We start from the raw sequence: 22,882 nt of genomic DNA, 5'->3' as shown, positions 1-22,882 counted from the left end.
AAGAGAACCGGTTATTTCAGCTGTTAAAGTCTCTGTAGAAGATTACTTGTTAAATATGGAAAGTGTTGTTTGTTCTCAAAGTATTCCAGGATTTGGTAGTTCGTGTAAGTAGGATCTGGTAGGGACAGAGAGCGGGTTAGTGCGTTTGTAGCCTTGACTGATATGTTGGAGCTCTAGGGAGCTTCAACGGGCCTTCAGGTTAACTTAACTGATGAGAAGGTAGATGCAAGCATGAAGACGAGGAAGATTACAAGAGGTACAAGTTATCATATCGAAGGGCAGTTTGAACATTATCAAGCCTCCAAGTGGGAGATTGTTGGGTTTGTGGAGGCTTGATTTTTTTTGGCCCAGGTTTAAGAGAACTATAGAGCTGGGAAATTAGAAGATCAAATGGGTTAGCCCGCTTTGTTATAATTAAAGCCCATATTAGTTTTCTTGGTGAACAAGTAGAAAACCCTAATCTTGTGTATATATATATATATATTTATAAATATATATAGCCTTTTTTTGTAATTCCTCATCACGAGTGAGGCAGAAAGCAATAAGAAAAGTATCCTGGTTGCAGCCCGTGGACGTAGGTCAGCCGACCGAACCACGCAAATCTCGCGTATTCATCTTCGTTTATTACTTCGGTTGCAGTATTATTTGTGCTTGTGTGTCTTTTGCAATACCCGAATCCCAATACTTGTCAAAACAAAACAACTTGAAACTTTGAAAATGCACTTTGGTAATCTTTACAATGCTTATGTAGATTGCTACTAATCCAATTTCCATTTGAATATGTCTAACAAGCTATAAATCGATTAGCTGGCCATTCTAAAGTTCAAGATGATAAAAACTAATGAAAACATCATAATGAGGTTCGGTTCCTTGGATTGCAAAGGATTCAAATAGTTGGACATAAGTTTTGCGCAGCCGAATGATTAGTTGTAAGGCCCTGGACCCAGCAGCCCTACTTGACGTTGGGTTTACTCATTAACACAGTTGTAAAATCAGGGTTAATTAAAACTTTGGGATAGTAAAAACTTCAACCATTCTCTCAATATTCTTAATTTAAACAAACATTCAAACATGTCTTTCAAGTTCGAGCATCACAAAACATCATAACTTCTTTTTTCAGATGCCAGCTTCTTTATTCTTCTGCCATGTGTGCTTCTCAAGCTATTTGCTTTAATCTATTTGCCTGCGTGCATACTAAAATTCAGCTACGCTGAGTGAGTTTTAGTTTAACAAGTCACAGGTTATACGCTTACCACATACACATTCGTATCCAAAGATACTGTTCTACACAAACCTGCACTTACATACTTTCTTACTTTCATACATTCTACCATTCTACATTCTTCGCAGATATTATAAGGGGCGCTCCCTAATTCTTATCAAGTATTAGCAAGGCTCGCCCCCATTATTCGCAAGTATTAGTAGGACATGTTACCTATTCTACGCAAGTATTAGTTGGACCTGCTACTTATTCTTCATAAGTAGTAGGAGGACTTGCTACCTATTCTTCGCGAGTATTAGTATGGCTCGCTCCCTATTCTTCACAAGTATTAGTAGGACTTGCTACTTATTCTTTACGAGTTTTCTAAAGGCTTGCTCCCAAGTTCTTACTATTCAAACATTCTTCCAAAAAATATATATAAAAAATATATAATTTAATATTCAAGATACACAATCCAACATAAGCATGTATATCATAAAGTATGCACGGAGTCCTAAAAACGTTTAAGGAGAGGGGGGCTAGAAACTCACCTGAATCCTAAGGCGTTCTGAATTAATTGTGATTCATTTCGTTAATTAAGCATAGTAACTTTTTAATATACATAAGCATTAATTGAATGCTTAACCAACTACGCATAGTTAGAGCTTTGCAAAATCCTGGATTCGCAAATTCGCATTTGCAAGTCTGTCCAATTTGCAATTGCAAGTCTGCCCAATGTGCATTTGCAAGACTAGGCAATTTGCATTTGAAAGCCTGTCCAATTTGCATTTGCAAGCCTGCCTAATTTGTATTTGCAAGTATGCCCGATTTGCATTTGCAAGTATGCCTAATTTGCGTTTGCAAAAAAGTATGTCCAACTTGCATTTGCAAGTCTGCCGAATTTACATTTACAAGTCTGCCCAATTTGCATTTACAAGTCTGGGCCAATTTGTAAACTGTACTTTCTTCCAAATCTGATCCATGATTTCCTAATCTTGTTTACATAAAGCTTGGGACTTTATTGAGCATTTCGCATCGATCTAGTGTCATACTAAATTCTATACAAAACCAACTTCGTTTTCTCCTCCTTTAATGAACCGAACACTACTCATTCAACCCGAACAGAACTGATCAGTTCGCTTCATGACAAATTTTGCAACTTCAATACTTACCGTAACAGGATCTAGCATTGTACCGATTTTTATGGCAATCCGACATTAAACGCGTAACCTTTTTAACTAAAACATACCATTTCGAGGTCGGTTCAGATTTGGTTCGAGGTTGGTTCATATCAGAATCTTGACTCTTGTTTGATCTTTATATTTCCTATAAATACACGACACAGCGAACACCAAACGATTCTAAATCCTTGTTGTTGCTTCTTGATCCAGAAGTGGTATGGAGAAAGGAGTGTGTGTGTGTGTGTGTGTGTTTTGGGTGTGTGTAGACAAAAAGATGGATTATGAGATCTAGGGTTTTATGGAGGTTTAAGATGTTTTTATATGCAAAGCCCATGAACCTCAAGCCCGTAACGACTCATAAGTCTATGTTCTTAATTCTAAGTCCACCGTTCAACTTATTATTATTTAAAATAAATAAGTAATAACACAAAATTATAACAAAACTCCTTTATTTATTATTTCAATAAAAGTCAAATGTTACATTAGTTCTTCGACTCTCCAGCTTCGTAGGCCTTGATTGATGTTATTCATGGTTATTATAGGCTTATAGCATTACACAATCACCTTTTGTCCTTTTCTTTAGAAACTCATATTATAAAGCTATCTTCTTAAACAACTAACTTCCGTCGAGTTATCGCTCTTTCCTAGGTCTCACTTCTAACTAGTAAGTGTGTCCTAGGTTATTGCCAATTAGTTATCACCCATGCTTAGTTCTCATAGAACCATGTTATCGCCCAAGAAAAGTCATCGTGTAACTAATTTATCGGGTTTGGGTGTGGTTTGTTGCGGTCGGGTTTCGGGCTATGGTTAAAAAATCGACTCTAGTGTTAAACCTTGCTCGTACATGGGTATTCAAGTTGAATCCATCAAAACTTGAAATTTGAGTTGAACAAGAAAATCTAATCAGACATGTTAACACAATCAAAACTCAAATATTTGCGAGTTGATAGGAGCACGACCGTTTAACTAGATATTATATTTTATTTTTGCATGTTAAATACACTAAAATTTTAATTAAAAAAATATATATAAACAATTGCCATTAAATTGTAGAATGTATGTTAACTTCATTTAAATTTTGAGTTTGATATACATAAATACGTACCCAACATGACATAAAAATTGACTTGACCCCATTCAGGCAAACAATTTAATTAGACTAAAGTGCCCGTAAATTTCGTGTTCGGTTCGCATTACATGTCACATTAACGTCACAAACCTAGCTTTAATACACCAATAACATAAAACTTATAATTCACCACTGAAATTATTTAAAAAAAATTAAAATGACACTCAGAAATTCTAGCAGAGACGCCTACAAATGGTTATGCCATCACCCAACGGAACCAAAGAGATATCAACACGAGGATCTAGTGCAAGTGATTTGTTAAACTTTATGGTGTTCATTCTTCCCTCTTTATATCTATCATCTGTTGATGACTCGGCTTGTGCTACCGATCCAAACCAAAGTGTGTTGTCGTACACCACGATCCCATTCACCTTCAACAATCTCATTAGTCGTTCATGGTAGTTGGTATAGTTTATCTTATCCGCGTCAACAAAAGCAAAGTCGAAGCTTCCTTCATTATCACGCTAAAGAAAGATCAATAGTATGTATATTTTATTACAACTTAAAATGAAGCCAATCCAGCCCATATCTTTATCCGTGTATAAAGCACTAACTCTAAGTCGAACACGGCTAGTTTAACATATTTATCTAAACACGTCAATCGTGTTGACAGGTAACATAATCAAGTTATAAACCCGTTAATTTGATTGGTGGGTTATAAAAATTGGGTTAAACTCGTCATAAACGGGTTAGCGGGTCAAGATTTTTAACTAAATAGATTAACGGATCAGCCAGTTTAACTAAACAGATTAAGCATGTCAGCAAAAACACGGCCCACTTTTTAAGCGCGCTAGATGTGCGTCAAAAACCAGGTAACTAGCCTTCAACACAAGAGTTGGTAATGGTGTTGAAAATAAAATAAGGCTTCATAGGCCCACAATTTTAAAGGGGCCACAAGGGCGGCAATTTTTGAAACGACCCGAACCCAACACGAAAAACACATGTTTTGGGTCAACTAAAACGACACGTTTAAAATGATTAGGGTTGACTAACACAATCCTTTTAAAAAATAAGTTAGGTTCGGGTTGACCCATATAAAAACAGGTTGACTCGTTAACTGTTTTAACTATTAAGATACAGTTGTAATTTCCAAATCATTTTCAAGATATTTAATAATTTTCAAATAATAATAATAATAATAATACTAATAATAATCATTTACTTTCCCGACACTAATTTATATCAATTTTGTTTTTAAGCAGATCGTGTTCGACTGTTCGTGTCAATCTGTATTTATTTGTGTGTAGGTTAGTGTTGAAGTTTTGACATGAATAATAATATGGGCCGGGTTCGGGTTGCACATTTCAGCCTGTCAATCCGTTAACCCGACACAATTATTAACACCACTGTATATATTGTTTATTATATATTATCGATTATGTAAATGTAAGTACAAATATATAAACTAAGACGTAAATTTAACCTATCATTTTCAGTCCCAATTAGGAATATAGAAGAAAAGTCGTGAAGAGGTAGGTCCCAGCAGAGCCCAGTTGGACCCGCAAGACTCACCTTAAACAGGGACGTCTGCGCAGAGACCAACTGGATCCGCAGGACCAACCATGCTCAGAGACGTGACGTCCTTACGCGCAGTACGCAAGCTGGTCCCGCAGGAAATGCCTCCCAATGGTGAAGGACTCCGCCTGTCCCCGCAGCCTCGGATACAAGCCATTAGGGAAGGCCACCCGCGCAGCATGGCTACACGCACAAGGCACTTAGCTCTCAATCGTTCAGTGTCACCTGAAGGAATGAGCCAAGCCGGGAGCAATCCCGCACAGAGGCGGGAGGGGGAATACTCCCGCCCAAATAAGCCAGTCCGTATACTGAAGGATCTTTTACTGTACCTGACGAGGTATGGGCAAAAGATCTGATCAGAGATGCGACAGCTCACTGACAGCAGCATGGCAGACAGCACGCCACAGCACTGTGACCAATAGCCGCCGCCTACCCACCAACTCCTGCCATACCACGTGCCTAGCCTGTAGTTGGCAGAAGAGGAAGAGTGCACGACACGCCTGCTCTGTGTCAACCGCTACCTATCCACCACTCACAGGCAGGGCACGTGCATAGGTTACAGTTGGTAGCGTGTTGGGCCGGCTAAACCCCTTGGAAACCTACCTTCGGCTATAAATACCACAAATGGTATGATCATCTCATCTTATCATATCTTATTACATTATCATCATAATATACCTGATATCTGCTCTAGCAATCTCTTAATATACTTTTATATTTAAAGAGCAATCTAGTCTGATTCTCACGCCGGAGGGTGGTCACAAGGAGGAACCCCCCCCTTCTCAGTGACGAGCTCACGGTGTCTGTTTTGCAGGTTATCAGAAGAACCATCTTCCAAGGGTCTAACCCCTCGTGGGAAACATCTCTCCAACCCCCAGGTTACCGGTAATCTGTCCGGGGTCTGGTTAGTGTTTCTTCATTGGCGCCATCCGTGCATAAAGCTAGAACTACAATTTTCTCCAGTTTTTTCAAAACTTTATACAAAAGATGGTTAGAGAAATTCCGGTAACCACAACCCCAGCTATTGGGGGGAATACCGGCAACACAGTTTTTACAAACACTACTCCGGCTACCGAAGCCGGAGCAAGTGAAGTAAATTTTACGAACACTACCCCACTTACTAAAGCAGGGGCAAGTGCAGTAAATGACCGCCTACTGGGATCCACCGATACCCAGTTTGAAAAACGAAGACTCCCCCGCCAGACTCTCGACGAAGTCAAGGCATGGGCGGAGGCACGACAAAAGGAATTCCAGGCTGAGTTAAATGAACGCTTGCGTTCCGTGCAACAGGCCGACGAATTCGAATACTGGGAGGATGACTCGGAGGAATCCGACTCCGACGCGAACCCTCGTCATAAAGCAAAAGGGAAGCGTAAAGAAACGGAAACCCAACCGAAAAGGCATTTTGGACAAGCCTTCAAACCAAAAAGCATAGATGGAAGTCCACGAGACTTCTCTAAAACGTTCAGACCAAACGTTACAAATGCAGGAACGTCCAAATTTGCAAGGGACATTGCTGAAGCAATTGCCCCGAAAAGTGCTAAACAAATGCCTAACATAGGCACATATGACGGCCTATCTGATCCAGACGATCATTTGAACAGGTTCATAGCGGGGGCAACCGTTAGCAATTGGACGGAACCCACGTGGTGTTACATGTTCCAAATGACGCTGGTGGGGGCTGCTAGGGCTTGGTTTGATCGTTTACCGGTTAACCACATTTACGACTGGGCAGACTTCCAGCAGAAGTTTAGCCAACACTTCAGCCAGCAGCGAAAGTATACCGAGGAGCAATGGACAATCCTCAAATGCACACGGGAAGAAGATGAATCTCTGCCAAACTTCATCACTCGCTTCAACTCAAAGAAGTTAAGTTTGGGCAATATCAGCGAGGATCTTGTTCGCGCAGCCTTCATCCAGGGCGCGCAAGACCCAGAGCTTATCCGCACCCTAACGGGTAAAGATGGAATGCCATCCACATGGGATGGCATCATGACAGCAGCCAAACGCTATGCGGAAACGGAGAAGCAACTGGGTAGAGACCTTCCGCAGAACACAAACCTTTACACCCAGAGGACGAGAGAGGACAACGTCCTCACCGCCCGATTGAACAAAAAACGGAAGCAAGGCATTTGGCAGTCAAGGGTAAACTTTGACACCTCATCCGGCTTACAGCACCGATTGGGTGAAAGGGATAATGTAAAGCCGCACCGGAACTCCAGATGGACGCCACTTACCAAAAGCGTCACTGACATATTTGCTACTGAGGAGCTCCCATGGCCAAAGCCTCCAGTAATCCGGCATCGTCACGATGCTGATCGGAGCAAGTACTGTGACTATCACAGAACAAAAGGCCACAACACTGAAGAATGCATAGACGTAAAAGACATGGTCGAAACATTCGTCAGAGATGGGACGCTCGCGCACCTCGTGGCGAAATAAAAGCTAGGCAGGCGAGTGCGTATAGAACCCCAGCTGGGGAAAACACGAACCAATTCCAGCTTCAAAATCGAGACTACATGCTGCGTAAAGAACGAGATCCCGAACCAGGTGCGTATCGGCTCGATGGCACTCCCATCCCAACATGGAAGGGAGTTCAATTACACAGTTTGCATGTAATCAATTCCAATTTGTAAAGAGAAGGCCAAGAGCCACTTCTAATGGAAATGATTCTCTTTAAGAATATCGAAGCTGATGATTTCACATTTATACTTTTCTGGACACTAATATGCCGGTTTTCACCGCATAATTACGTGAAGTCATTGCATGGGAAGGCGGTCCTACCCGCACGAACCCAATAACGTGACAAACCTTCACGCAGGTCAGTTGAAGGGGAAAAAGTTCAGCACCCAAAAATGAAAGTGCCGGTCTATCCGCATGAATCATTAAGGAAACTGAATAATAACCTGTCAACAACCGCGCGTCGAACGGTTAAAACTATCCAACACTGGTGACGACATTCACATTACGTGAAGTCGTTGCGTGGGAAGGCGGTCTTACCCGCACGAACCCAATAACGTGGCAAACCTTCACGCAGGTCAGTTGAAAGAGTTCATCCCATTAAATGAAAGTGCCGGTCTATCCGCATGAATCATGAAAGGAAAATGAACACTAACCTATCGACAACCGCGCGTCGAACGGTTCAAAACAAAATTCTTAAAAAGATGAGAAAAACCTACACGCAGGTCAGATAAGGGTAAAGTTCTGCCATCCTACTAAGTGCAAGTGACGGTTCTACCCGCACAATCACGAAAGAGGAAGCAAAACTTCACACCTATTATCAACCACGTTCAAAGGTTAACTTATCCTCAAAAGATGAGAAACCTACACGCAGGTCAGATAAGGGTAAAGTTCTGCCATCCTACTAAGTGCAAGTGACGGTTCTACCCGCACAATCACGAAAGAGGAAGCAAAACTTCACACCTATTATCAACCACGTTCAAAGGTTAACTTATCCTAAAAAAGTAAGAAAAACCAGCACGCAGGTTAGATAAAAGTTAAAGTTTAGCCATCCTACCAAGTGCAAGTGACGGTTCTACCCGCACAATCACGAAGGAGGAAGCGAAACTTTAACCCACTATCAACCACGTTCAAAGGTTCTTATTCTGAACACTTGGAAAATTGCTAATTTAAACATGCAAGTCATAAGTTTATAAAGCAAGGAACCCAAAGAAGGAAATAACAGTCTTATACGCAAAAAGATTAATATTTCAATGATGTATTACAACAGTGGCCGGGTAACTACCCGCCTAAAAGAAATCTATACAAAGCTAAGTCTATCCTAGCGGTGGGAAGAGATCTTCAGGATCAGGCTTCAGGGCCACCTCCGCTTGGACCAGCACCGTCTGAGCGTGGCTGCCCAAGGAAAGCCTTAAGGATGTTTAGCCCATCATCAGCAGCAGCAGCCTCATTCACCTTCTCCACCACTGGATGCGGGAAGGCAGCGTACTGGTTCACAGCTTGGTCATAAGCAGCTTCAGTATTAACATTGAATAAAGGGAAGTTGGAGGGCGGAAAGCCTCTCTCAGCAAACCCTAGACCAAGCAGGAAGCCAGTCTTCTCCCCATCCTCATGAGAAGCGTTGAGGGCTGCGCTCATCGCATCGTCATAAGAGGTCTCTGAAAGGACCCGACGCGCAACCTACAAAAGAATACAAGTTAGAACATTTTCTAATTACGAGCGGAAAGCGTAAAGAAAAAGATAAAGATACCTGAGGCAACGCTTCTCGAAGCAGCCATTGGAGGGTAGCTTGACTTTCTTTGTAAGCACGTTCGGCTCCGTTTTTATCAAGGTTGGCAAGTTGAACTTCCTTGGCGGCAGCCTCTTCGACGCTTTTGAGTTTCCTTTCAGTGCGGTCAAGCACCCCCCTCTGGTCAAGGATCTCCTGCAGCTTCTTGGCATCTTCCATTGCCAAGGCGTCATGAGCATGCTGAAGAGCCTTTAATTTGCATTTAAGCTGCTCATTCTCTTCGCGAAGCGGCTCAACAACAGCTTCAGCCTTGGCAGCCCTCTCAGTTGAGTTTCGCGCAGTCTCCTTGGCCAGCCGAAGCTGTTCATTCACAGCTTGGGCAGCCTTGGAGCGGGCCTCGAGTCGCGCCTGGACTTCAACCTCGAGGGCCTTGAATGCCTTCTCCTTCTCGGCTGCGGCAGCGGCCAACTGCCGGTTCTCCTCCCGAAGAGCCCGCGCTTCAGATACATCTTTGGCGCGAGCTGCTTTTAACTTGTCGTTTTCACGACAAAGCAGCTCGACGCGGGGCTGCGTCCGGGCCTGGAGAACCCGAAGCTCATTGGTTAGCCTACCCTCTTGGTAGCTAGCCATGGCTTCCCCCAACGCACCATGAGGAGCAGCGTGGCGAGCCCAGTCCACGCACTCCACAGGGGTACGAAGGGTTGTTCCTCGGCGTATGTTCCATCTTGGAACATACACTTCATTGGAATCCGACACTGCAAAAGAAACAAAGGCAGTTAGGAAAAGATGATAAAAATATATAAGGGAAAAAGAACCCTACGTACCTGTAGGGTCAATAACAGGCCGATAGCCGCCAAACCCATCACCTGAACCTAAAGGAAATCCATCCAACAGGTCAGGCAGACGGGAAGGTGGCATAGATCGGCGGGAAGCCTGGCGCATACCTGATGGTCCGGCCGTCGGTGCCGGTGGCGCAGGTATAGTGGCAGCCGCTGTGGTAGCCATGTTTGGCGCCACCTCCTCAGCAACAGTAACCGCCGGCTCCGTGAAAGATGCTGTAAAAATTGCACTCACGGCCGGCGGAGACACCTTCTCAGCTGGAACAGCCTCAGGAAGGCTGGAACCAGCGGAAGCAGGCGTAGACGCCTGGGTCGACGCCTCGGGAAGGCTGACCGAGCCTACCGTCATTGGCGGGGGAATACTTGCTCCAACTCCACCCTGGAATGCGTCAACATCCACACCTGCACAAGCAAAAGTGTTAGAAAAATTTATTTGAAACAACAAATCTAGACAAGAATTATGGGGGTACTCACGGGGTTTCTTGAGCTTGAACGCACGGACGAGCGGGGGCGAACCCGATGGAGTCGGCCTCTTGACACCGGTAACCGTCGTCGTCGCTGCCTCCCCGGAGGTAACACCTGCAGCCTCCGGAGCGGTGGTCTCCTCACCACCGGGCTTCCCCGCCACCTCTGCATTATCTGACTCCGAGTCAGATAGGACTACCGGGTCGGCCGTAGAGGCCACCTTCTCCTTGCCCTTCCCGACGGCAGCCTTTTTCTTCCGCACCAGTGGAGGACCTTCTGCGGATTCCTCAGAAGAAGAAATGTCATGAACTCCAGCAGCAGGCACAGCATTGAGAGGTTCAGGGTAGAAGATAGGCTTACCTGGCCGTCGGTGGCTCAGGATCTCTTGGCCTGGCGGGTAAACCTCCACGAACCGACCCGCGGTCTGCTCTAAGATGGGCAACTCGTTCTCGTCCAGAGCACGAGTACCCATCCGCGCGGGACCATCTTCCTCCCGCGGGTTCAGGAGCGACTGAAGATCGTTCCCCTCTGAAATCAGCAAGAAAGTTAGTAAAAATCGAAGTCAGCAAAATGAAACAAGACGTACCATAAGGGACAGAGTTCGAACCATATTCAAGGACGATCGGAACCTTATCCGCATTCGCCGCCTTCCACACCCGGCTCATCCCCAACATCACCATCGCCGACTCCGGAAAACGGAAAACCGGGGACTGGACCCTGGAAATCTTCGAGAACCATTCCGCCTCCTCGTAGTTGAGGGCGGGAAGGTTCGGAAGCGCCTGGCCATTCTTGAACTTCATGGCGATGGGGATGGCGCGAGCGGATATGAAGAAGAACTCTCTTCTCCATGAGCGAAGACTCCGCTCGGTGGTACAAATCTTTAAACCCTTGATACGGGTTGTAAGAGTGTACCACCCTTGGATGCACCTCCATGTATAGAAGGTCATCAGGCGATCAACGAGGGGCTCAAGGCCCAGTATCCGGCACACCCACTCAAAGTGCCGGACCTTGGCAATGGCCATGGGGTGCACCTCTGTCAGGTGCACACCGTGCCTCTCTAGGACACGGTACACAAACTTTGTCAACGGAAACCTAAGGTTCCCGTAGACAAAGAATGCAGCATAAACCCCGATCTTGCCACTAGGGGCATCGTACACAGTATGGTGGGGTTCAGGAAACTCAGGCTCGAGAGACTCGAGCATGAACTTCCTGATGATATACTGGTACAGATCGACAGGAAGAGAGCACTGGCATTCGCCAGCAGTCTTCTGGTCATCAGCATCATGAGAAGACATGGTGGAAGAAAGACGAAAAGAGATTTCAGGGTAATGCTTTACTGAACAGAAAAATTCGCCGGAAATTACTTGAGAAGAAGAGATGAAAGTGGAAAGTGTGAATTGCAAATAACCCTCTCCCCCTTTATATAGTAATCGCAATTAATGCGGTGAATTTAATGCGGAGGAGAGAGAAATCAAATGTGCAATATAACTATGACACGTGGCAAAAAGCAAGCTGGCAACAGCTGTTGAAAGGACGTGTGCCAGTAATTTCGCGGCCACGCGCCCGAAAAATCGCTCCCACGCGCCTGAAAAAGCGACTGGAATGACCATGTTCTGTCACGTCACCATAACTTCCTGCACGTCCTGACACAGTCAGAAGAAACCGTCGCACGACGTTTCAGAGGTTTATCTTTTCACCAACTCTTCGAATTTCAAAATTCAAAATTCGAAAGTATTAAAAAGTAAGCGGGAAAATACCCCTTACCCCTTGGCAAGCAAGTAACCGTAAGACGGATGCGGGTACAGTGTAAAGGCAAAACCCTTCACATACCTAGCACCCGCAGGGAATTGAAGCCAAATAAACCTTGGCAAACAAGTAACCGTAAGCCGGCTGCGGGTACAGTGTTAAGGCAAAACCCTTCACATACCTAGCACCTGCAGGGAATTGAAGCCAAGAACCTTGGTGAACAAGTAACCGTAAGACGGATGCGGGTACAGTGTTAAGGCAAAACCCTTCACATACCTAGCACCCGCAGGGAATTGACGCCAGGAATACCTTGAGAGTAAAGTAACCGTAAGACGAGCGCAGGTACAGTGTTAAGGCAAAACCCTTCACATACCTAGCGCTCCGCTGGGAATTGAAACCAAGAAGGATCTTCTGGGCAATGCTTGCGGAAACGGAAATAGCATCCCCGCATAGCGGGAACATCGAGAACTACGTTGTTTGAAGCTCCAGGATGGAATTGGTGGTCTTAACATAATTGATCACTATGTTCAAAACTGCCAAAACCTCATGGAAAATACATACAACTGGGACTCAATGCTCCTGACTTGCGAGGAGGTTACAGACCTACCCGCATCATACCCAAAGACCAAGCAGGAAACTCGGGCATTTCTGCAAGTGACAAGGACTTCCGCGGAAAGAATCCCCATGGAAAACCTTACAAAACCCTTTTCAAAACCCTTTGCTCAAGTCCAAAAGTTCACCTCACTTCATTAAACACTCATGAGAAGAACATTGGACTGGGGGGACTTGAAGAGGTAGGTCCCAGCAGAGCCCAGTTGGACCCGCAAGACTCACCTTAAACAGGGACGTCTGCGCAGAGACCAACTGGATCCGCAGGACCAACCATGCTCAGAGACGTGACGTCCTTACGCGCAGTACGCAAGCTGGTCCCGCAGGAAATGCCTCCCAATGGTGAAGGACTCCGCCTGTCCCCGCAGCCTCGGATACAAGCCATTAGGGAAGGCCACCCGCGCAGCATGGCTACACGCACAAGGCACTTAGCTCTCAATCGTTCAGTGTCACCTGAAGGAATGAGCCAAGCCGGGAGCAATCCCGCACAGAGGCGGGAGGGGGAATACTCCCGCCCAAATAAGCCAGTCCGTATACTGAAGGATCTTTTACTGTACCTGACGAGGTATGGGCAAAAGATCTGATCAGAGATGCGACAGCTCACTGACAGCAGCATGGCAGACAGCACGCCACAGCACTGTGACCAATAGCCGCCGCCTACCCACCAACTCCTGCCATACCACGTGCCTAGCCTGTAGTTGGCAGAAGAGGAAGAGTGCACGACACGCCTGCTCTGTGTCAGCCGCTACCTATCCACCACTCACAGGCAGGGCACGTGCATAGGTTACAGTTGGTAGCGTGTTGGGCCGGCTAAACCCCTTGGAAACCTACCTTCGGCTATAAATACCACAAATGGTATGATCATCTCATCTTATCATATCTTATTACATTATCATCATAATATACCTGATATCTGCTCTAGCAATCTCTTAATATACTTTTATATTTAAAGAGCAATCTAGTCTGATTCTCACGCCGGAGGGTGGTCACAAGGAGGAACCCCCCCCTTCTCAGTGACGAGCTCACGGTGTCTGTTTTGCAGGTTATCAGAAGAACCATCTTCCAAGGGTCTAACCCCTCGTGGGAAACATCTCTCCAACCCCCAGGTTACCGGTAATCTGTCCGGGGTCTGGTTAGTGTTTCTTCAAGTCGAAAACATACATTTTCTAGTATTTTATCAAGAGCCGGTAGAGCCTCCGATTCGATAAAGTCAATCTTGTGTTCCACTTTAGCCTTTTCTATAACCGGACGACCAATCTCATACGATTCCCGATTCATATCAATCGCTACAATCTATATAAAGCATTAAAATCATAGTCGTCTGCAAGGCGGGGCCTGGAATTTTAATTGTGTATGTCTCTATATATATTATTAAATCACTAAGAAATTAGACCCTTTTTTAAACTATAGGCAACTTAATCAAGCCATTTTTCATAACTATAAGTTCATTTCAGAATATACTTTATTTTAAACAAAAATTATATAGATGAGTTTTTTTTTTTTAACTCATATGGGGCATCTGAAATCTCAAAAACGACTATAGTTAATATATTCTATAATAAACTACCGAATATAAAAAAGTACCATGAATATCAAATTTACAAACCTTGCCAACATCAGGAATTGTTTTCTTCGCGCCAACGAGCTTTAACAAGATCTCAATCATCTGACCTGCATCGGGTGCGGTACCCATGCCAGACCTGAAATCAAGGAATATTTAAAGTGTCTATATCCACAAAACCAGCAGACCTACTCTTGTGGTACGGGGACGACCGATCCCCTATGAAATATAAAAAACAAATAAAGGTGAAGACTGGAAGAAAAATATAGGAATTATGATTCATTTGTGAACTATACCTTGTATAATTCATGAGTTTGCAATAAGCCGTTGTGTTTAGCTCTGCCATTAATGGTCGTGTGTTTGTAAGTTACATTTGTGAAGAAGTCTAATAATGAAACTATGGCATGAAGTATATCCAAATTTGATGAGAATATCAACAAGTTCTGGTTTATGTTTTATTTTAATACGAAAGTATCACAATAATGCTTACCGACAAGCTTATCTAATTATTTAAGGACGGCCACCTATTTATGAAATTGTTTTGCTGGAAAATAATAATAAAAAAATAACACTTATTTATGAAAACAATACCTCACCAAAACAATCCCTCACCGCTAGCCTAGTGGTTGGAAGTTTGAGATCTTTAATGGAAACTGAAATTCAATCGTCACTTGTAGCATTTTAGATGGATATCGACAATTAGTATTTGAGCTACGTCTATGAGGTTGTCATTTTGAATCCTGAATTCATCCGAGTTTTAGTCTCACAGTGTGTTACGCACTTACGCTAGAAAGTGCTGCTCTTGTAGTGACACAATGATTATGGTTTCCAGGCCGAACGTCCATGCCAAATTAACTTTGAAGCCAGCATGAACTTAGTTAATACAACATACTCTGACCAGAGTAGAGTAATGGTAGTGTTCAAATTGGTGGGTGTGATGTTCTAATGCACAATGAAGTTGTTTTAGAAAAACATTAATAAAAAACAAAAAAAAAATTGTTCACCAAAACTCTTTGTGGCCTCAGTTTTTTCAAAAAATAAAAAGTTATGTTTATTATTAAGAAAAACTATAATGCTTTTACAATTGTCATAACTCTTTTAATTTGAAATCAACTAAACCTCTAAAATCATTAATCATTTACTTGTTATTTAATAATTATTAAATACAAACTTCAACTTATTAATAATACATAATAATTTTACTGTTGGTTATATTGTATTTATGTTAAATCATTTCCTATTAATTTTAACTTTTTATGTGTTAATGTTTTTCTTTAAATATATGTACTTACTAGCCAAAACAACAACAAATATAGTAAATTATTAATATATTGTTTTTTTTAAATTGTTTTAAGCATTGCAGTACAACTACTCCAATAACAGTATATAAGTTTTCTTTTTATATTTCCCTTAATTATTAAAAACCGTTTTTCATTAATAACCATGTAGTACATGGTTTAAGCTAGTATAAGTATATATATGTAACAAATGCATGTTACCAACACAAAGTGTTGTGTCAGTACTGTACCGGAATCATGAGGAACTGAATTGATACCGACCACACAACATCATACTCCTATATGTATTATCCAAACTAGAGTCGTTTTTATTGTTTTTGTCGAAGTAAAACACGTATTTTTTCGCATCTCATAACTTTAATATTTTTGGTTATGCAAGAAATTTTCCGTTTAATCACTATTTTATTTTTGAACAATGGGTGATATAACGACAAACTGTTATACTGGATTCATTTTGAATGTTAGATAAGTTTAAATTTATATTCTAATTTTAATTTGTATATTAATTTGAATTTATACTTTTACTAATGGTTGATTGTTGAATGTTGACTGCATGTTAAATCGCAAATATAGAGTTTCAGAAGGATCACAGCATATGTGCTAACAATGCTGTAAGATCAAAGATTGATTAGGCACTCACAATTTATCCAACAATGTATTAATCTCACATCAGGAGATTTTGGGCAAATGTTGTGTGTGCTAACAATGGTGGAGTACAATCTATTACATAAGTGGTTGAAACTTGGGACTGTTGTGGTATATTTTTATTTTTTTTAGTTCGGCTTAACGTCAGCCAGCGGAGTACAGTTTGGATTATTAAAATATAAAATCCCTGTTAAATTTTAATTTTAAGAGGTCTCTTAAATTTGTATTGTATATATAGACAAAGTAATTTAGATGTGCCGGTCAATAAAAACTCATCAGAAACTCGTTTAAAGTGTGGCAACTTATTTTCTCATTAAAAATTCTTACAATTAAATCTATACTACACCCTAAATATTACGCATGCATAGTTGATGCACGCATAACAACATGACATAAAATGCATATATAGTCGATGCACGCATAACAACACAAAATGCACTAAATGTACAAAGTCACTTCATGTTTGCGAAAGTGCATTGCACAATAATCTATATATATCAAAACCACAAAATTAATCTATTATACAAAATATAAAAGGAAATCTATGACTACAGTATAGACTATAGAATAAGTTTTTATGGTTTTAGTCTCTTGAGTAAAATGTTTCAAGTTAACCCCTAATGTGTTAAACTGTTTTAATTTAGTCCCCAATTTTTTTTTAACTTTGCTTACCTGCAATGTAACCCATCAAAGTTTCATGGTTTTAATTTATGTCATAACATATGTTTTTCTTTTTGTTGTTATACTATCTATATAACAAATGACAAGTTTGGTGTCGCAAGTGCCCTATTGGGCCACTTGGTAGCACCAAAGTAGCCCATAAATTTTGTTTTTGTTAGTTCAAATATTATGGAGACCGACCAAATACCAATTTTTTTCTGGTTCCCGTATTATAACGAGCGTGATGAAAAACTGACTGAAGTCCCGTAGACTCACCGTTTCAAAGCCCGGGATCGACAACAATTGGGTTTTACCAACACTCGAGTTTTACCGACCGACACCACCCCGTTGGTCCACCTCAATTTTATATATTTTTTTGTTTTATATTTGGTTTTAATTCAAGCACAATAACGTACGTCACAGATCGAATTCGCATCGACTTACCGACTCAACACTTGGGTTTATCACCGTCTGAGTTTTACAGGCCTTCCCGGCGCAACGCACCAGGTTAAAAACTAGTTATATATAGGAAAACTAATGTCTACAGTTGAGTTTAATTCTAGACAGAACTGGTCCTTCATCTTCTCCTAACATTCTTTGATCCCTATGTTGTAGACTTATTTGGTAGTGTTTTTATGTTAGCACATGTAAAGTTGTTCACACATGTATGTTATACGTTTGCTTGTATAATTCATTTGTCATAAAAGAAACTAGTGGGATTTCCCCGCACTTCGCGGCGGGCATTTGCTTGATATCAGCTCAGTTCGTTATGGTATCTATACCGACTAGGTTTGAAACATAGATAAAAGAAACACGCTGCAAGTGTAGTGAAACTTACGTATTGTATATTAACAGTTCCAGATCATTAAACATTATAACTAAAACTCAGAAAAGTATTTACTTTAATAAGCAGATAAAACAAATTCACCATTTTAAATTTTTTTTTGTTAAACTAAAAAAAAAGTATCAATGTTAAATTTCAAAACTGAAGAGACTTAATTGAAAATTGATCAAATGGAACAAGCACTGTAGTTTTCATCCATAAATCTATAGACTGATAACTTTCGTTGTAGCAATTCGTTCTTTAAAAAGTGAAGGGATTTAACTGAAAATTAATCAAATAGAACCAAAACTGTATTATTCAAATACCTGTAGAGATTAAATCTGTAAAAATCAAACTTTCACTGTAGTAATTCATTCTTCTTTAATATATAGTATAATGAAGAAACACTAGGTGAACCCTGGACAGATTATAGATAATCTGGGGGTTAAGTAATGTTTCCCACGGGGATGAGGTCCAGCAGAGAAGGTTGTTCTTCTGGAGACCTGCAAAACAGACACCGTAAGCTCGTCACTGAGAAGGGGGGGGGTTCCTCCTTGTGACCACCCTCCGGCGTGAGAATCAGACTAGATTGCTCTGAATATAAGTGTATATTAAGAGATTGCTAGATAAGATTGAGATATCAGATGATGTCCTTACCATTCCAAGGTGTTGGAGTATTTATAGCCGAAGGTAGGTTTCCAAGCAGGTACAGCCGGCTGAATAGTATTCCTGTTCTACCAACAGTGGACTACGCACAGGCCATGCTGGTTGGTGGATAGGTTACGGCCAACAGTAATAAGGTCGGCTGTATACTGTTCCTTTACTGCCGGCTACGCACTGTTCCACCAACTGTAGGTTGCGCACGTCCCATCGTAAGGGTTGGTGAGTAGGCAGCGGCTAATAGTGACAAACAGTACTAGAGGGTGCTCCTCCTCGTATTGTTGTCGGTGAGCTGTCACCCTGTGATTAGTTCATGGGCTGCTCTGGTCAAACTGTCTGTTCCGCCCATACGTTAGTAGGTATAGTACGAAAGACCTTCCAGAAGCATACGGACTGGCTCATTTAGGCGGGAGTGTTCCCGCCTTGCTCATTCCTTCATGTGACTACTGAACGAATGCCTTGTGCGTGTAGCCTTGCTGTTAGTGCGGGTAGCCTTCCCTGATGGCTTGTATCCGCAGCTGCGGGAACAGGCGGGGTACTTCACCATTGGGAGGCCTTCCCTGCGGGTACAGCTGGCGTACTGCGCGTAAGGTTCTTTGAGCATGGTGGGTCCTGCTGGAGCAGTTGGTCAGTGCGCAGACGTCCCTGTTCAAGGTGAGTCTTGCGGGTCCAACTGGGCTCTGCTGGGACCTACCTCTTCAAGTCCCCCCAGTCCAATGTTCTTCTCATGAATTATTAATAAGTGAGGTGAACTTTTGGACTTAGCAAGGGGTTTTGAAAAGGGTTTAGTTTTTCGGTTTTCCGTGGTGATTCATCCCGCGGTTTTCCTGATGTCACGCAGAAATTCCCGACTTTTCTGCTTGATCTTTGGGTGTGAAGCGGGTAGGTTTGTAACCTCCTCGCACGTCAGGAGCGTTGAGTCCCACTTGTGTGGATTCTCCATGTGGTCTTGGTGGTTTTCGACATAGTGATCAATTATGCTAAAACCACCAATTCCATCTTGGAGTTTCAAACAATATAGTTCTCGACGTTCCCGTCGTGCGGGAATGTTATTCACGTTTCCGCAAGCATGGCCCAGAAGATCCTTCTTGGTTTGAATTCCCTGCAGAGTGCTAAGTACGTAAAGGGTTTTGCCTTGACACTGTACCCGCACTCGTCTTACGGTTACTTTACTTCCAAGGTATTCCTGGCGTCAATTCCCTGCGGGTGCTAAGTATGTGAAGGGTTTTGCCTTGACACTGTACCCGCATCCGTCTGACGGTTACTTGGTTGCCAAGTTATTCTTGGCTTCAATTCCCTGCGGGTGCTAGGTATGTGAAGGGTTTTGCCTTAACACTGTACCCGCATCCGTCTTATGGTTACTTGATTGCCAAGGTAAGGGGTATTTTCCCGCTCACTTTTGAATCTTTTCGAATTTTGAATTTTGAAATTCGAAGAGTTGGTGAAAGGATAAGAACAGTCCAAACTTCTGAAACGTCGTGCGACGGTTTCTTCTGACTGTGTCAGGACGTGCAGGAAGTTATGGTGACGTGACAGTACATGGTCATTCCAGACGCTTTTTCAGGCGCGTGGGCGCGATTTTTCGGGCGCGTGGCCGCGAAATTAATGGTATGCGTCCTGTCAACAGCTGTTGCCAGCTTACTTTTTGCCACGTGTCATAGTTTCATTGCACCTTCGTTTTCTCTCTCTTCCGCATTAATTTCATCGCATTAATTGCGATTAGTATATAAAGGGGGAGAGGGTTCTTTGTAATCCACACTTTCACTCTTCTCTTCATCTTTTAAGCGATTTCCGGCGAATACTCATCCTTTTCAGGCAAGCATTCTCCCGAAATCGTTTTCTTCTTCTTTTACAAGATGTCTCGTGATATCGATTCTACAGCTGATGACAAGAGTACTGCTGGTGAGTGCCAGTGTGCTCTTCCTGGCGATCTATATCGGTACGTCGTCAAGAAGTTCATGCTCGAGTCTCTCGAGCCTGAGTTTCCTGAACCCCACCAGACGGTATACGATGCCCCCAGAGGCAAGATCGGGGTTTATGCTGCATTCTTTGTCTATGGGAATCTTAGGTTCCCATTGACAAAGTTTGTTTACCGTGTCCTTGAGAGGCACGGTGTTCATTTGACCGAGTTGCATGTAACACCCCGACCAAAGGCAGATTATACATCGGGGCGCCACATATTGTTTCATTACTCGTGACACTATTGGGTGTCAATATTTAATAAATACATTCATTCGCGCACGCACAGGGTAAACACAAGATAACATAAATCATCATAAATCAATATATTATAAATCATAATATTCGAACAGCAAAAACTTGTCTTAATACATTTTAATCTAGGTCCAAAATAAAGAAAACTTCCTATGTGTCCACAAGCTCCAAAACAGCTACTGCAAACCTGAACATGTGTTAAGATAAACGTCAAACACTTGCGTGTTGGTGAGAAATCAAGTTTAATACAATACATAGATAACAATAAATCTGCGCGCAACACGTGTATGTCTGGTGTTTAACAAGGGTGCAATCAGATTGTGATCAAGCCTAGATAGATCATAGCTCATAGTTCAATCCGTGCTCCCAATTGAGCACAAAAACGAGAAAACATCTGTGCAAGTGTAAACAAAGAAAACCGTAAACGATAGGTCTCCCGTGTTCATCTAATGGATCCATGAAAACTGCGGAATAGGCCGAACAAAGCGGTTAATGATACACACATACAAATAAACAGCCAAGTAAACGTCCTCAACACATGGGATACTGCGCGACTAAAGCTCATAAACAAGTTTAAGACTCTAAGTTTGTATGAACACATGAACATCCCAAAACATTAAAAGCAAAAAGGGATTAGGTACGAGATTACTCACTTGATAAACGATGCGGTGTAAGATAAAGCAAGAACCAACTTTAAACAAGCACAAGTTAACCTATAATTAAAGATTATTGTTTTAACGATCTGTTTTAAGTCTTGATTATAAGTTAGCATAATTAATAAGTAAATTATTATATATAATATATATTACCGGAAAAGCAGGGTAGAACAGGGAGGAAGACGGAGGCAGAGAGGGGGCGGCAGAGAGAGCAAGGAGCAAGAGAACAGGAGAGATTAAGTGTTTTGTGTGTGTAGTGTTAGGAAAAATAATACTATTATTTATAGAGAAACCCTAGGGAACACAATCCCTAGAAAAAGGGGAAAAGATCTCAAAAAGTAAAAGATTCCAAAAGCAAAAGATATCAAAAGATATGGCAGCAGGGAAAAAAGAGAAAAAGCTGACAGGGAATAGTAAACAGGCATGGGCGGGTCAGTTAAAGGTACTGGTCAAGCATGTCAAAAGCAGATCTCAAAAGATAATGTCAGTCACTTTTTCTGCCAACCAATGGGGTTGGTGCGCATGCTGCGCCGAAAGTAACTTTTCAGACATAAAGCAGATTAGGTCAACAGCACAAAAGATAAGACAACACAAAAGCAAACGGCTAGATTAAACAGAAGAAAACTCAAAGGGTTTAGCGCGAGAAAGCTCGAGCGCACAGGCAGACACAGAAGGTCAAGAGAGCGCGAGCGCGAAGGCAGACAGAACCAACCTTAACGCGTCGCGGGAAGAACTACATTTCTAAGCGCGCCGCGGGAAGAATCACATTTCTTAGCGCGCCGCGGGAGGAACTAAAATTCCTAGCGCGCCGCGGGAAGAACTATAATTCTTCGCGCGTCGAGGGATGAACTACGATTCTTAGCGCGCTGCGAGAAGAACTACAATTCTTAGCGCGTCGCGGGAAGAACTACCGTTCTTAGCGCGCTGCGAGAAGAATTACAATTCTTAGCGCGCTGCGAGAAGAGTTCGTCTCGCGTATCGCTGTAACAGGTGGTCTTCACGCAGGATTCCTTGTAAGGGGTCTGGCGCGTGGAGCTGCGCAGAAAACCTTAGGCGGGAAGGAACAAAGGACAAGCAAAGAGTTAGAAGAAAAAGAGGGAAACAAGGCGTAAGGGCGGGACGGCGACAAGAGGGAAAAGAAGGCGGAAAGAGAGGAGAGGCGGGAAGGAAAATATATTATTATTATTAAAAATAAAGTATAAGTATAAATAAATATTAAATCATAAAAGAAAGAGATCGGGTCAGAGAAACGGGTACCTGGGTCGGGTCGGATCGGGGCAGATGTCACAGTCTCCCCTACTTTAAGAAATTTCGTCCCGAAATTTATCTCGAAGTAGGTTGCGCAGAGAACAGGTGCGGGTACTTGATCTTCATTTGATCTTCCCTTTCCCATGTAAACTCGGCTCCGCGCTTGGACTCCCAGCGAACTTTCACGATAGGGATACGACTGCGCTTGGTTTGCTTTACCTCGCGATCCATAATCTCAACAGG

At 42.6% G+C, this 22,882-nt stretch overlaps 1 protein-coding gene across 1 annotated transcript in view; it reads right to left on the bottom strand.

Moving 5' to 3' along the window:
• Positions 1-3,684: 3,684 nt before the first annotated feature.
• The window catches only part of LOC143585712 (putative caffeoyl-CoA O-methyltransferase At4g26220), a 32,441-nt gene continuing 13,243 nt past the window's right edge, over positions 3,685-22,882 (bottom strand). Inside the window, exons 2-4 of the mRNA XM_077067438.1 lie at positions 14,481-14,574; positions 14,036-14,167; positions 3,685-3,975 (exon numbers count right to left, since the gene is read on the bottom strand). Coding sequence (XP_076923553.1) covers positions 3,685-3,975; positions 14,036-14,167; positions 14,481-14,574 — 517 coding nt within the window. The remainder of the gene's footprint in view (positions 3,976-14,035; positions 14,168-14,480; positions 14,575-22,882) is intronic.

This window comes from Bidens hawaiensis, unplaced genomic scaffold, assembly GCF_021521415.1.
Source record: "Bidens hawaiensis isolate Kalapana, Puna unplaced genomic scaffold, B.hawaiensis_p1.1 tig00034150_1, whole genome shotgun sequence".
Taxonomy (NCBI): Eukaryota; Viridiplantae; Streptophyta; class Magnoliopsida; order Asterales; family Asteraceae; genus Bidens; species Bidens hawaiensis.
Note: the sequence above shows the minus strand (reverse complement) of the source record. Positions and strands in the feature narration are given on the sequence as shown.